This window comes from Rhinolophus sinicus, chromosome 14 (genome assembly GCF_057876585.1).
Source record: "Rhinolophus sinicus isolate RSI-liver-muscle chromosome 14, RSI-T2T, whole genome shotgun sequence".
In the NCBI taxonomy this organism is placed as follows: Eukaryota; Metazoa; Chordata; class Mammalia; order Chiroptera; family Rhinolophidae; genus Rhinolophus; species Rhinolophus sinicus.
In genome coordinates, this window is record NC_142514.1 from 17626166 (window position 1) to 17640214 (window position 14049).

Sequence of the window (14049 nt, forward strand, 5' to 3'; positions counted from 1 at the left end):
CCGTTCTGCAAGGGCAATTTTCCACAAAAGAGGGCAGTTGTAAGCAGCCAACCCAGCAGCTGGAGAATGAATTCATTGGCAGAGTAGAGGGGATCTGGGTGAAGCACCAAGAGCATCTACCACACCCAGGAAAGAATGGATTTGCAAGATTTGTCATTGCCCAGGAGAGGGAAATCCATGATTAAAGTAACAATTGCCATCCTGCAAAGAAGGCTGGATGGGGAAGTCAACCTTCATCATTTGAAATATGGTGGGGATCAGGGTGGGCCACCTCCGAGGTCTCTGGCCAGGACCAGCTACATAATTTGCAGGACCCATTGCAAAATGAAAAAGCAGGGCCCCTTGTTTTAAAAAAATTATGACTTTCAGGAGGGCAACAGCACAACATTAAAACAAGCACGGAGCTCTGCCCGTGAGGCCCTGTGTGGCTGGCCTGTGCCTGGCAGCTGGGACTTGCTGGCTTTGAGCCCAAAGAACTGCAGTCTGTGAGCCAGGCACAGACACGTGCTGAGGCCGGAGGGGGCCATGTGACCCAGGCCTGGATGCCATGGAGACCAGGACCTGAAGGGTTTCAGCACAAAGAAGGAGTGGGTGAATGAGCCTGGAAGGAATGTGGGGGTCTTTCCCAGTGCCTCTGGGATCTCCCTATCAATCTACCCTATCCACCTGATCAACCAACTCATTGAAAATTGTGTGTGTGTGTGTGTGTGTGTGTGTGTGAGAGAGAGAGAGAGAGAGAGAGAGAGAGAACCATAAAGGCTAAAATAGAAGCTACAAAGCTGGAGGGCAGGAGTCAGGAGCCAGAGAAGAGGCCCATTCTTGCTGGAGAGAAGGCTGTAGACGGTCTTGGTTGCTAATTACGAACCGTGAAGGGGGCCAGAGCAAGCTCGTCCGAGGACCTGGAACGCCAGGGTGAAGATTCTCAAGTTTGCAGTAGGGGCGGGGACAACAGACGCCACACAATTTGGGGTCTGAGCAGCAACGTAGACAGATTTCAGCTTCCAAAGGTCGGATTGGGACCTTTGAGTAACAAGGGACTTGTTGCAGCAAGGAAACAGAGCAGCAAGGAAACAGAGAACAGCGGGGGATAGGACCAATCCGGCCTCTGGCATCTACAAGGTGTGGCAATGTTTCCCTAGGGCTCCGACAGGAGGGGGCGTGGTCTCGGGAATGGGTGTGTCCCCGCTCCGGGCCGGCACGTGTGGCCTCCCGCAGCCCCGTCCGCGCAGAAGCGGCGCGTGCCACGCCGCCTGAGGGGCCCGCTTTCCAAGGGAGCGCCGGGGCGCGGCTCGGTGCGCAGCTGCAAAGGGCCGCTTCCGGGAGGGGCGGGCCAGCGGAAGTGAGGGCAGTTGATGTTGGGCGGCCCGCGGGTGGTAGGAGGGGCCGTGAGGTGAGTGAGTCCCGGAGCCGGTGCCTGAGGTGAGACTGGGTCCGAGTGGCCGGGAGGAGGGAGCGGGGCCTTCTGTCTCGGCTCCCCGCGCGGCCTAGTGTCAGGCGCTGTGCGGAACCCGCGGCTCCCGTTCCCGCGCCAGTTCTCGCGGGAGCCGGTGTTGTCCGCCTCATTTGGCACGGGGGGAAACTGAGTCCCCAAGGGAGTGTTGCTCGCCCAAGTCACCCAGCTTCGGTGGCCGAGCTACACCAGGGGCTTGTCGTTACGGCCGCGGCCCTCGGAGAGCCGGGCCGCCTGTGCCGTCTCCTCGCTCCTTCTGGGGCCGGGCCTGTGGGTCCAAGGGCCGCCTGGGCCGGCAGCGAGAATTGGCCGACCTTGCCCCTGTCGGGTTGAGCTGTTGCGGGGGAGGGGGGGCGTATCCCGGGCAAGGTCCCCGCAGCGGCTTCCCTGGCGCAGCTGTCCGCTCGGCAAAGTTCCACTGAGCGCGGCGGCCCCCGTGGGGCGCCCGGGACCCAGGGGTGATGAGACCAGGCCCTGCCCTGGAGGAGCTCCCTGTCTCCTGCGGGACCGTGTGTCAGCATGACAACAGCCTGGAGAGGGGCTGTGGGAGCGCAGTGGTAAGAACCTACCAGCGTTGCCAGCGAACTGGGGCAAGATTCTTCTAGCCGGTGTGATGGGGTGGGGGAGGGTATGAAGGCCAAGTCGGTGCTCTCGTTCATTCATTTCTTAACTGCACAAATGTTTAAGTGCTTGCTGTGCCTACGGGAAGTTCCTGCCCTTCCGACAGATGGCTCGTTACACAGTCACCTAATTACTACTGTTGGGAGAGGACTCCAAGGAAATGCAGGGTTGCTGTGAGCTGAATAGTAAAGGACCTGACGGTCAGAGAAGGGGAGGTGATGCTGAAGCTGAGCTCCGAAGAATGATTAAGAATGAGCTAGGGGCCAGCCGGGTGGCTCAGGCGGTTAGAGCTCCGCGCTCCTAACTCCGAAGGCTGCCGGTTCGATTCCCACATGGGCCAGTGGGCTCTCAACCACAAGGTTGCCGGTTCAACTCCCACAAGGGATGGTGGGCTGTGCCCCCTGCAACTAGCAACGGCAACTGGACCTGGAGCTGAGCTGCGCCCTCCACAACTAAGATTGAAAGGACAACTTGACTTGGGAAAAAAAAAAAAAAGGCTTGGAAGTACACACTGTTCACCAATAAAGTCCTGTTCCCCTAACAAAAAAAAAAAGTTTAAAAAAAAAAAAGAAAAAAGAATGAGCTTGAGGAACGGGTGCTGGCGTTTCAAGCAGAGGGCAAGGCCTCCAGGTCGCGCTGGGGTGCTGAAAGAAGGCCGAAGGGCAAAGGGGAACACAGGAGGTGTGGCCATCGTGTGTGCAGCGGCCAGATTACAGGCTGCAATGAGGTTGGTCCGCTGAAGTTGGGCCTGGTTTTGGAGGCTTCCAGGCCATGCTGAGGAGTCTGGCTTTTATCCTGTCTGAGCTAGGAAGCCTGTGGGGGGGTTTAAAACAAAGGAAGAATGTACCTAGCAGTGTCCCTCTGGTTGTTGTGTGAGGTAGGCCCAACTGAGTCTTTGGAGGGAAGTTCTGAGGGAAGTGGCTGCAATGACTAAAATGAGACCCGGGGAAGCACTGTCATGTGGGACTTGTGGCAAGCAGGGACATTCAGCAGAGCTTGGTACACAGTGGGACCTGGATGAAAGGCTTGAACTGCGCTGAGCAGTTGAGACCATGCAGGAGACGCAGAATCTAGACCAGACGTGAGGCGCTTTCTACTGGCAAGACCAATGAGTGACTTCACACAAGTTCCTTTCTCTCTCCAGCTTCCTTTCCCCACAAAGTGAGTGATAACTCCTCCCCCAGAGGTGAAAGAGACTCCACAAAGGAGGTTTCGAGAACCAGCTGCTTTGGTCGTCCAGTCCATCCCGATCAGAACCTGCCCTTGGCTACCCAGTTACTTCTCCCCTGGGCATTCCCAGCCCTCATGACTTGACCCCCACTTAAGCTTTACGCCTACTCTGCTCCTCTTGACAAATCTCTCACCTTCCAGTCCTGGACCTGCCGTATTGTTGCTGTTTTTCTTCCCTTCTACCCTCTCTGAACTCACCATGGGGCCTTGGGGTCAGGGGGCTAAACCCACCTGGCTACCTGCCTAGTGTGGCTTTCTTCAGCAGTGACATCCAGCCTTGGCTAGAAGTCTGTACTCAGGTGCTCTCTCCTAGTTCCTTGAGAGAATGGCTGTGTCTTACTCGTCTGCAGTCCCTACAGTGCCCAGCCATGTGGGAATTGTGTTTGATGAATGGGAATGAGCTCCCTCACTGATTGCATCTGCTACGGTGCCAGGGCAGCTGTGAAAAATCCAGTCAGGGTGACCCCACCCATCTGTCACATTTTAACAGTTCATTAAGTGCTTTACATTCCGTTTCACCAATTGATCCTTCTACTAAGTAGGTGAGACTGGCAGCTGTTCCTGTCCTCTTTTTACAGGTGCAGAAACCAGCATTTGGAAAGGTTAAGTGACTTGTCTGTGACGACAAAGCCAGTAGATGGCTGAGCTAGGATTTTTAAAAAATGAGAGACTCTTCCCTGTAGCCTAGTAGACTGAGATCGGCGAGCGCCAGCTGTTCATTTACCTCTCCCCCTGGCAGGGGCCCAGCCTATCGGCTGGGTGGCACATGCTGGGCTCTTTCATGTTTCATCTTCAAGAGTGAATGCTGGGCTTTCATTGACGGGTGGCATCTACCATTTGGCTTTTCCATGAGCTTTTTAACTACCAAAGAGTTCTGTTTCATCTTTACAAGTTTTGCTTCAGGAAACCAAGGGCCCAGGAGGCCTCCCAGGGTTGTCCAAGCTCACGCAACAAGTTTGGAACAAAACCTCCAAGGGTCCGGATTTGGAAAAACCATTGTTGTGTAAGGGCAGCCTCTTGGGCTGGTTTTCTCCCCTGTGAAATGTCAGAGAAACCTTGGTGTTAGTCATGGCTCTGCCGGGCCTGGTTTTGTGGGGCTTGTGTGGTGGCCACTGAGTCCCCATTGTGAGGCCGTTCATTCCACAGGAAGGGGACTGTGGTGTTCCTGAAGATGGCCTGATATGAAGGAATCACGCCTCCTGCCTCCCCGAGCTGCCCTGTGGCTGCGTTGTCCTGCAAGTGCAGAAGCCGGTTGAAACGTCGGGAATGGAAGCCAGTGTGGTAAGGGGCATTGCCAGCGCAGGGCCTGCGGAGGTTCTGAAACTCCAGTTAGTCCTCCCTTTTCCCTGGAGGCCTGGAACTGGAGGGAGGCCACCCTTCCACCCACTGCCCCCAGGCAGAACCAACTATGATTTGGGGGGCAGTTAAGGAGTCATTGCCTTTTGCCTTTCTATGCAGAGGGAAGGGAGGGAAGCCTGGAAGATCCCTGCGCACAGCTGATTCCTCAGCCCTTCAGCAGATCGCCCCACACTGACTGCGCCTTGGCAGGTGTCCCCTTACGTGGTTTGCCAAGGTGGAGGCAGGAACCTGCCCTCACTTATCACTGAGACTTGACTTACACCCCTACCCACCCTCCAACCTGTCCCTGGGATTGAGGGATTCAGTTTCCCTGGCAAAGGAGAGGGGGAGAGGACGGGGACAGTACTTGGACTCCTCTCTGAGCCTGTGCTTATCCCTCTCTGCTCTAGACCATCCCAATCTGGCAAAACAAGCCACATGGGGCTGCTCGCAGTGTGGTGAGAAGAATTGGGACTAACCTGCCCCTGAAGCCATGTCCCCGGGCGTCCTTTGAGGTGAGTGTGCTGGAAGGGCAGGGAGAATAGAGGCCCAGAGTGGAAGGTGGATGCTGTGCCCTAGTCCTTGGCATTGCCAAGGCACGTTGCTTTCCTGGTCACTTTTTCATTTGTCAGAAAAATACTTAAGTGTTTATAATGGGTTCTGGTCACTGTGCCTTCCTGATGACACACAGACCTGTGACCACAACAGTAAGGCTTCCAGTTTGCTCATAAATTTAATCACCTTGCATGTGTGATGCCTCTGCTGTGTGGCTCCGTTTCATCAGGCTCTGCAGCCCAGTGTATCAGAGCAGGCCCTTGGGACCAGCTCCACACCAGCCAGGTCGTGCTGAGGGGTTTGCCTACAACCCTGGCAGGGTTGTAGGTCCCCACGTGGGACTCTACTGTGTGCCTTGGAGCTGAATTCGGCTTTTCTTTACCAGCCCTGAGACTTGGCCACTTCACCACCTATTTTTAGTTTCTCTGAGGCCATTATTCCTCATCCTCTTTCTGGCCAAGTCTGGCTACTCCTTTACTGAGCTGCTTCAGTCTTACCTGTGTGTCTCGGGCGCCTTGGGTACCCACTTTGCAGCAGATTCTGGCCTGGCCCACATCTCCGAGACCCCCTTCTGCAGTGGAAAGCTAAGTATTTATGAGTCCCAAGTGCTTCCCTCTAAGAATTACTAAATGGTTAAGCACCAGCGCCAGGCTACATGCTTAAGGTGTGTGGTTTGGGACCCAAAAGAAGTATTTCAGCTTTCTGCCTACAGAGGAGACAAATATGTGCCTGAAAAGACGTGGGCCCAGGTGGACACAGAAATGGAGCTGAATTTGTGTATCAAATGTTGACATGCATAGTCTGTGTAGGAGCTAGATCTGGAGTCAGAAGTGGTGTCAGTGTTGGTATTAGTCAGGAATGGGGTTGGAAGCATGTGTGTGTGTGTTGGGGAGGCCGGGGGAGCTGTCCCATGACCCAGATATCCAGAATTGCCTAAAGGGCATGAGTGGGATGTGGCCTTAGCTGCCTCAAGCATCAGAAGCAAAGGGAAGCACAGCTGGGGAGTAGGAAGGACTCTGGAGGGTTGCTCCCACACTTGGTTATAATCTCTCCCGGATGCTGCTGGGCAGAGCTGATCGAGGCACAGGCTCCCAGAGCAGGACGTGTGAGTAGAACAGGCAGGCCTCAGACATATCGCAGGTTCCATTCCAGACCACCACAATAAAGCAAGTATTGCAATAAAGCGTCGTCATCTTTTTACTTGTGGAGAGGTCTTGCCTTCAGTTTGTAAAAAGCGCAACATCTGTGAAGTGCAGTACAGTGAGGTGTGCCTGTGTTAGTAACACCAGCTGCCATTTATCGAGCACATACTATGTACTAGGTTAACTCATGTAATTGCCAATAGCAGAGTGCTCAAGGAAAGCTTCCCCTCTAAATGGCCCATCCTAGTAGTAACTCCTGGGTCAGTGGAAGGTCACTTCTCTCCTGGGAGACCCAGTTCCCATGTAACAGCAAGGGCCATCAGCTCCTACACCATATACCGAACAGTTTATAGCAGAAACATCTGCATTTAACTCACGTATGGGTGGGGTTTTGAGAAATTATCCCTGGATCGCTGTTGTAAATTAATTAAGTATTATTTAATGGAATCTTGCTGATTTGTTTTAAATTTACCCATATGAAAATATTAAATTATGGGAAGGAAAAAGGAAAATAAATTGCCTATAATCACATAGCCATGACACAGTAACTGTTAATGTTTTGTTGAAGTTCTTTTCCATCTTTTCCTAGAGGCATGTTTTTTGCTTTTTGTAATCATACTCAACATGATTGAATCTTCCTAATTTTTCATTTAACATAGTGTCACTCAGCCTCTCTGTTCCCTGGTTGCTGTTCATTTGGGTTGAGGAGCTATTTCAAGGAATCCTACTACAATTCCTTTTATATAATTGTGTCTTTTTTATTCAAACCTAAATATTCGCATTATTAAGTTTTCTCAAAGCAGGGTTGCGATTAACAGTGTAGATCCTAATTATTAGGTTGGTGCAAAAGTAGTTGCAGTTTTGGCAATTATTTTTAACCGTTTAAACCACAATTACTTTTGCAGCAACCTAACAGCTCTAATGGTGGTGTAAAGAGCTGGCCAGAGGAAACCTACTGAGCAATGGGTTATTGATGTCCTTGCACCTGTGTTCTCACAGCCAGAGGGCAAGACACTGTAGACAGTAGCCTTCTCTGTTAAAAGGTAATTCTGGCCGCACCCACTGAAGACCCCTTGGCTCTAGCCAGGGGTCAGTAAACTTTTTCTTTTATAGGCCAGATAATAAGTATTTTAGGCTGTGGGTTGTAACTGTTACAACGACTCACTTTTGCAATTATAGCTTAATAGCCACTAGACAGCATATAAGCAAATGGGTGTGACTGGTTTTCCAATAAAACTTTATTAAAACAGATCCCATCCCTGTTTTGCTTGGAGGATACAACAGCCTTATAACTGGGCTGTTCAGCCTCCCATCCATGTTCCACACAGCAGCAGAATAATCTTTTAAAACCTAAAATCTGACCCTTACAATCTCCCAGTGGCTCGTTATTGCTCTTAGAATCAAAGCTCCTAATTTACTTTCCAACCTTTTGCAATACCCCCACCCCAATCCTGTCTGTTCCAGCCATGCTGTACTATTTGTAACTCCACAAACTCTCTTGCTTCTGGCCTCTTATTCAAGCTGCTTCCAACCAGGAACCCTCCTCTCTGTCCTGTAGGATTAGGTGCCCCTCGTATGTATTCTGCCTGGTCTGATTGTTTCATGTCAGTGTTTGTTGATGAATTTTGCTTCCCTACAGACGCTGCCCAATATCTCTGACTTGTATCTGAGGGATGTGCCCCCAGTCCCCACTCTGGCTGACATCGCTTGGATTGCTGCAGATGAAGAGGAGACATATGCCCGGGTCAGGTAGCTGAGGCAATAGCCAGTCTGCTGGGCAATGGGGAGCTTCTTCCCACATGAGGCGGCAGGGAGTGCTTGTGAGAGGCTGAGGGCAGCAGGAATGAGAGCTTGGGCTCCGAGTGGAAGCAGAACCTGGCTGTCTGTCATAGGAGTGGGTGACGGCATTTCAGAAGGGGTGCAGTGGCCAGCTAGCTGCCTGTGATACACCTGTCTTTCCCTGGTCCAGGAGCGATACACGCCCCCTGAGGCACACCTGGAAGCCCAGCCCTCTGATCGTCATGCAGCGCAATGCCTCTGTGCCTAACCTGCGTGGCTCGGAGGAGAGGCTCCTGGCCTTGAAGAAGCCAGCCCTGCCAGCCCTCAGCCGCACCACAGAGCTGCAGGATGAGCTGAGCCACCTGCGCAGCCAGATTGCTAAGATCGTGGCAGCTGACACAGGTAGGAGCCCAAGTCAGGGCCTTTCCCCTTGGCTTTTGGACAGGATGGCGGAAAGGAAAATGGCAGTCCCTAGGTCAGGGGCACTAGGCCCAGGCTCTGGGTTACTCGGAGGCCTGTAGCCTGTCGTCCTTCCTAGATGGTTTCTATCAGCCATTTTGAGCTGACTGGTTTGATTAGGAACAAAATCTTCACTTAACCTGTGACCCCAAGCAGATTCCCTCCCTTGGCCAGAAAACTAACACCCCTCTGCCTAGTGTCTTTAAGATGACATTTTCCATGATCCTCAGTGTCTTTCCTTTTCAATATTAGAAATAAGCATCCTCTTTAAGCACCTGTCTTCCCTTTCCTTGTCCAGAGGCTACCTCTCCATCCCTCCACTTTTCTGTCTGCAGTTAAGGCAGAACCGCTGGAAATGGATGGGAGTCTGCCTTCACCGGTGGCATGAAATCCCCGCATGTGGCTCTCCCCCAAGCGGCTCAGGGTTTATTTCTCCTCATGTTCCTCCTGTTCTCATTTCTTTGCTCCTAATTGACTCAAAGGTACAGCTCCCAAACCTTATCAGTTGGTAGAACACATGAAAATTAAGGTGTTCTCTTTGAAATCTTCATGTATTTAATTCCCTCATGGCAGTTTTAGAGGCATTGTACTTGAAATTTCCATTTGTATTCACTGCATAACTTTTTATCATCTAAGACGAGCTAACGTAGTTTATGAAAAATCATTGTTTGAGAAACTTGGAAATGCCATTAAATTTGGGAAATGTCACCGTTCTTTTTTGCTACAGAGAGCTTCTTCCAGTCACCGACAGCATTCAGAGCAGGGTAGTCAGAAGCACTAGGTCAGTTGGAGAAAAGGACAAATTCCAGCCTCGGTTCTGTCATTGTTTCAGTCTGAACAGGGCTTTTACTCCATAGCTCGTTACAGAATGAAAGCTTTTAGGAGCCCAAGCCTTGGGGGGGGGGGGGTTTCTGCTCCCCTGGAACACTGGAGAGCCCAGTGCTTCTACACCTTCTTGAAATCCTAAGAGGGAAGGGTCGTGGAGGAAGCTTCCACTGGCTTACAGTGGAGGTTACCCATCCTGGGCTTGCCCGGGAAATGAATGCTTGGTAGGCAGTGCTTGTGAGAAGATATGACTGCTGTTTTCTAGCCCCAATGTCCATCCATGCCTGTTGTTTTCTCTTTCAGCTTCGGCTTCATTAACGCCAGATTTCTTATCTCCAGGAAGTTCAAATGTCTCTTCTCCCTTACCTTGTTTTGGATCCTCATTCCACTCTACAACTTCCTTTGTCATTAGTGACATCACCGAGGAGACCGAGGTAGAGGTCCCTGAGCTTCCATCAGTCCCCCTGCTTTGTTCTGCCAGCCCTGAATGTTGCAAACCAGAACACAAAGCCACCTGCAGCTCGTCTGAAGAGGATGACTGTCTCTCTCTGTCCAAGGCCAGCAGCTTTGCAGACATGATGGGGATCCTGAAGGACTTTCACCGGATGAAGCAGAGCCAAGACCTGTAAGTACTGATACAGTACTCGGTGATCTACTTACTGTTTAAGTCGCCTGTGACCCGTGATCTAATAGCACTTACGTATTATGGCCTCCTTAGTAGCCGTGACTTACTTTGTTAACAAGCCTGCTCCCTGCTCACTAATGCCTGGGGCCCCAGTGTGAGGAAAGAGCAACACTTTACATTTGGTTGGGGTGATCTAAGCCAACCAAATGTTAGACTAGTAGGAATTTTCTAAGAAGGTTCATCTAATCCCACTTCTGCCCTCCAGGAGGCTTCACCACTTCAGTTCTCATCCTGCTAGTAAGTGTTCCCATGCCCCCCCCTTCAGAGTCGGGTTGCATAATAAGTAGTATCTCAAATTGCTAGACTGTTTGGTGGAAGGAGAATTTCATAAAGTTGGCAGTTTCTGCTTTAAAATACAGTGGTCCACCAACCCTGCATTTCAGAGATTTGAGAACAAGTTAGTTCCTAAATCTGGCTGCCCATTGTTCAGATTTGTTAAAAATACACCTTACACTTACTAAAGCCAAATCCCCAAGGAGTGGAGCTCTAGGTGTTTCTGATGGGGTGTGAGGGAATTTGGGGAATACCTACCTTGTGAAACTCGTCCAGCAGAGAAGCCCTGGAGCTCCAGCCTGAGGGAGTGACCACCTTTCAGTGTTTCTCCAAGTGTGGTCCTGAGCTCCTACGTGGGACGCACCAGAGGGGCTTGTTTGCGGGTTCCTGGGCATTGAAACATTTGTTTGAAATCCAGATCCCAAAGGCCAGTGTGTGCCGCTGTATTTGTTCATGTAAATTGAAAGCTCTTGTGGGAGGTGAGGGTTCTTTCGAGCTGATGAAGTTCCTGTTGAAGGGAGGTTTCTCACCCGTGTAAGGATCCCTTTGTGTTGCTGGCCCCATTTCCGTCTCTCCTTCATTGCTTCCCGGTAGTTAGTCAATCGTTTAGGGAAGTCACTTTCACCATCCTTCTCTGGCCCTGGCCAGGTTGGTCTTGGTCATACCCACAGTTCTTTGGTCTCCTGCATTCCCAAATTCAGCTGCTGCTGCTTTGGGGCTGCCTGAGTCTTTTTCTTCTGGTCAGTGTTTTATAGGTTGACTCTCAAACTCTTTTACTTGCCTCTTGCCCCATATTAAATCAAACTCCTCCTCCCACTTGTGTCCTGGGATCTTTTGTCCCTGTTACTCGGAGGAGCTGGGTTGATGACTAAGCATAGGAAAGTAGCCCCGTCACCAAAGCTTCAGAAATATGACAGACTGAAGGCAATTACTTATTTTTGCTTTCAAGATTTAATAATCAATCTTGGCCTTCATATCTAGCCTCATGACTACTAACATGCCTTTATAAGGATATATGTATATAAGTTTACTAGGACTTCAAGCACATATTTTCCAGGTATCTAGGACACTTTTTAATGATGTACCAGGTAATTTGAACCTACCCTAATCTGGAATTGGTTTTATTCCCACAGGTCTCTTAAGAGGTGAATGTTTCAGTATAAATTCTAGATTTCCTATTTAAAAAAAAAAAACCTTACAGCCTTCCTGATGGGGAGACATGATAGTAGGTGCCCTGAGCACACCTTTTCCCTGCAACTAATAAAGGTCAGAATAGCCAGGAGTCATTAGTCTCGTCCCCTGCTGACCTGGGGAAGTGCTACTAAGCTCCAGAAGGTGGGAGCAGAAGCTTAGCCACCACAGGCCAACTCTTAACTGGTTGATGGCCTTTCATTTTGCCCACATTTTATAGCCGTCTCAGGAAATAGTAAAACATTCTAGTTAAGAAATGAGGTCTGCAACCAGCTAGCTAGGTTTTAGACTCTGGACTCACTACCTTCTAGCTAAGTGACTAGTGATGTTAGGCAAATTATATAACCTTTCTGTGCTTGTTTCCTCATTTGTAAAAGAGGATTGTCAAAAAAAAAAAAAAAGAGGATTGTCAGAGCACCTACCTCCTAAGATTGTTGGGAGGATTAAATGAGATCGTATTCAAAGACATGAAACACTGCCCAGGCCAGAGTAAGTACTCAAGAAATTATTAAATTATTAATAAATTATTGTTGTGTCTCTAGGAATCGGAGTTTATTGAAGGAGGAAGACCCTGCGGTCCTTATCTCTGAGGTCCTAAGAAGGAAGTTTGCTCTGAAGGAAGAAGATATCAGCAGAAAAGGAAACTGACAGCACTCAGCTCTGCAAACTCAGTCACACGCTCCTGGAATTCTTTCAATAGCTGCCTTCCTCACGGCAGATGTTTCTGCCTCTCAGAAATTTTCTGCAACAGTCTTGCCGAAAGCTAGAGCTTGGACTGAAAGAAAAGAGCTGGATTATGTTTCCCATACTTCAAACCTTAGCAGAAGCTAAGACCTGTTTTGAGCTGAGACACTTGCTACAGGTAAATGTGTAGGTTGGAATGTGTTAAGTTTAAAGGGTGAGCTAGAAGTGTCTGGTTTTCCCTTGCTCCTATGTGAAAAGAGGTCCTGAATGACTTAACTTCACTGCATTAGACCCCATAACTGGTCTCACCGGACACTTTGTGCCCAGCTGTCACTCTCAGCAGCTTCCTTGCATCAGAGCAGAGAGGAGGGGATTATAAATGATTATGTACATGTTCACAAGGCAGGAAAACTCTTATGCTGCTTCATCATGAACCGACGCCAGTGCTCAGCAGTCACCCTGCCCCCCGTCCAACACCTAGCTGTAGAGGTCGAGCCTTTGGACCAGCTGACGTCTGGGCTGCTTCTGGGAGGCCTGGCCTGTTTTTTTCTGAAATATATTTTGTAATACTCTACAACCAAATCTACCCTCCAAGGCCCTGGAGCCTCATTAGTTCCACTGAAAAATTTTCTCTTCCGTGGACTTGAAGCCCAGCAGGAAAGAGAAATGGGGAGGGGAAAGAGAATACCACCTTTCTTCCAGGCCCTTGACTGCTCCCTTGCGTTGGGCCAAGGTTTGTACCCACCACACCATGCATGACTCAGATGCCCTCAGGTCCCTTTCTTTACGGTGTGTATCCTGTGTGTGTTTGGGCTGAAGCATCACCTGACATTAAAGGAAGGATTTGGAGATATAGTGCATTTGCTGTGTCCATCTCTGAGCTGTAACCACCTGGTCTCCCCCACGGGTCTAGGATTCCTGTTAATTTTATAGTACTGACTTTCATTAACAGGCTCCTGCCTTTCCCCTTTCCTTATAAGGTCCGGCCTTTATAAGAGAACTTCCCCAAGGAGCGTCTTGTCCCTTTCTGTAGAGGTTTTGCCCCAAAGCAGTTCCATCTTAGAACTTGCAAGCTTGGCTCCACAGGCTGTTTAAGCCTCTTAGTACCGTGGGAAACTGCCACCTGATGGATAACACCTTGGGTAGCACATACATAGGTCACATGAGACTCCTGTTCAGAACCATGGCAGTGACAACATATAATAAAATGTTGTTTCTACAAAATGGTAATGTTTTAATTACCATCAGAGCCAGCTTTGTAAACAGTCATTTATTTGGACTCAGTTTTACAATGGGAGTTCTCTCCCACCTTGTGGTAGAGTGATATGGTCACATCAAGCTCAGGCTCGTTGAGGGAGAGATGTTTAAACATAGTACGTAACTCTAAAATGCTCTAAAGTACCACAAAAAAATAAATAAAACTGCCACCATTCTACCTTCTACGCCCCGCCCCCGATACCCAGGTTAGGGAGATTTGACTTATCACTCAAAAAAGTGTCAGGAGTAATGGTCCCAAACTTAGGCTGAGTAAGTATGATGACAGCAGAGATTAAAAGTCTGCACACCTATAAGAAGCGATGTTCCAGTCAGGCATCTGAAAGCGCGCAGAGGTGGCCCGTGCCAGCTGACTCAGGCTCTAGTGGAAGGATGAGTGCCTGCCCTTCCTCTTCAGTGTACCACACTCACACAGAATTTACCAGCCACCACCTCTTCCTCAGGGAAAGACATGTGCCAACCATATCGTCTCAACAAGTGTCACCATCTGCTTTATTTACACGAAGAAAGTGCTCAATAATAAGAGCTTCATCCCCATACCT

At 49.9% G+C, this 14049-nt stretch overlaps 1 protein-coding gene across 6 annotated transcripts; it reads left to right on the top strand.

The window, feature by feature from the left end:
* Window positions 1-529: 529 nt before the first annotated feature.
* Window positions 530-13085, top strand: MTFR1L (mitochondrial fission regulator 1 like). 6 transcript variants are annotated; one of them, XM_088790573.1, is made up of 7 exons: window positions 530-1119; window positions 4448-4582; window positions 5050-5154; window positions 7976-8085; window positions 8306-8517; window positions 9703-10024; window positions 12091-13085. In XM_088790573.1, exons 2-7 carry the CDS (start codon window positions 4568-4570, stop codon window positions 12194-12196), a joined length of 870 nt encoding a protein of 289 aa, XP_088646699.1. In that variant the 5' UTR covers window positions 530-1119; window positions 4448-4567; the 3' UTR covers window positions 12197-13085. The 6 variants fall into 6 exon arrangements, with proteins under 6 accessions (XP_088646699.1, XP_088646698.1, XP_088646701.1 ...); XM_088790572.1 differs by lacking the exon at window positions 530-1119 and adding an exon at window positions 1257-1390; XM_088790575.1 differs by lacking the exon at window positions 530-1119 and adding an exon at window positions 1257-1390 and having other exon boundaries at window positions 9739-10024.
* Window positions 13086-14049: the final 964 nt, after the last annotated feature.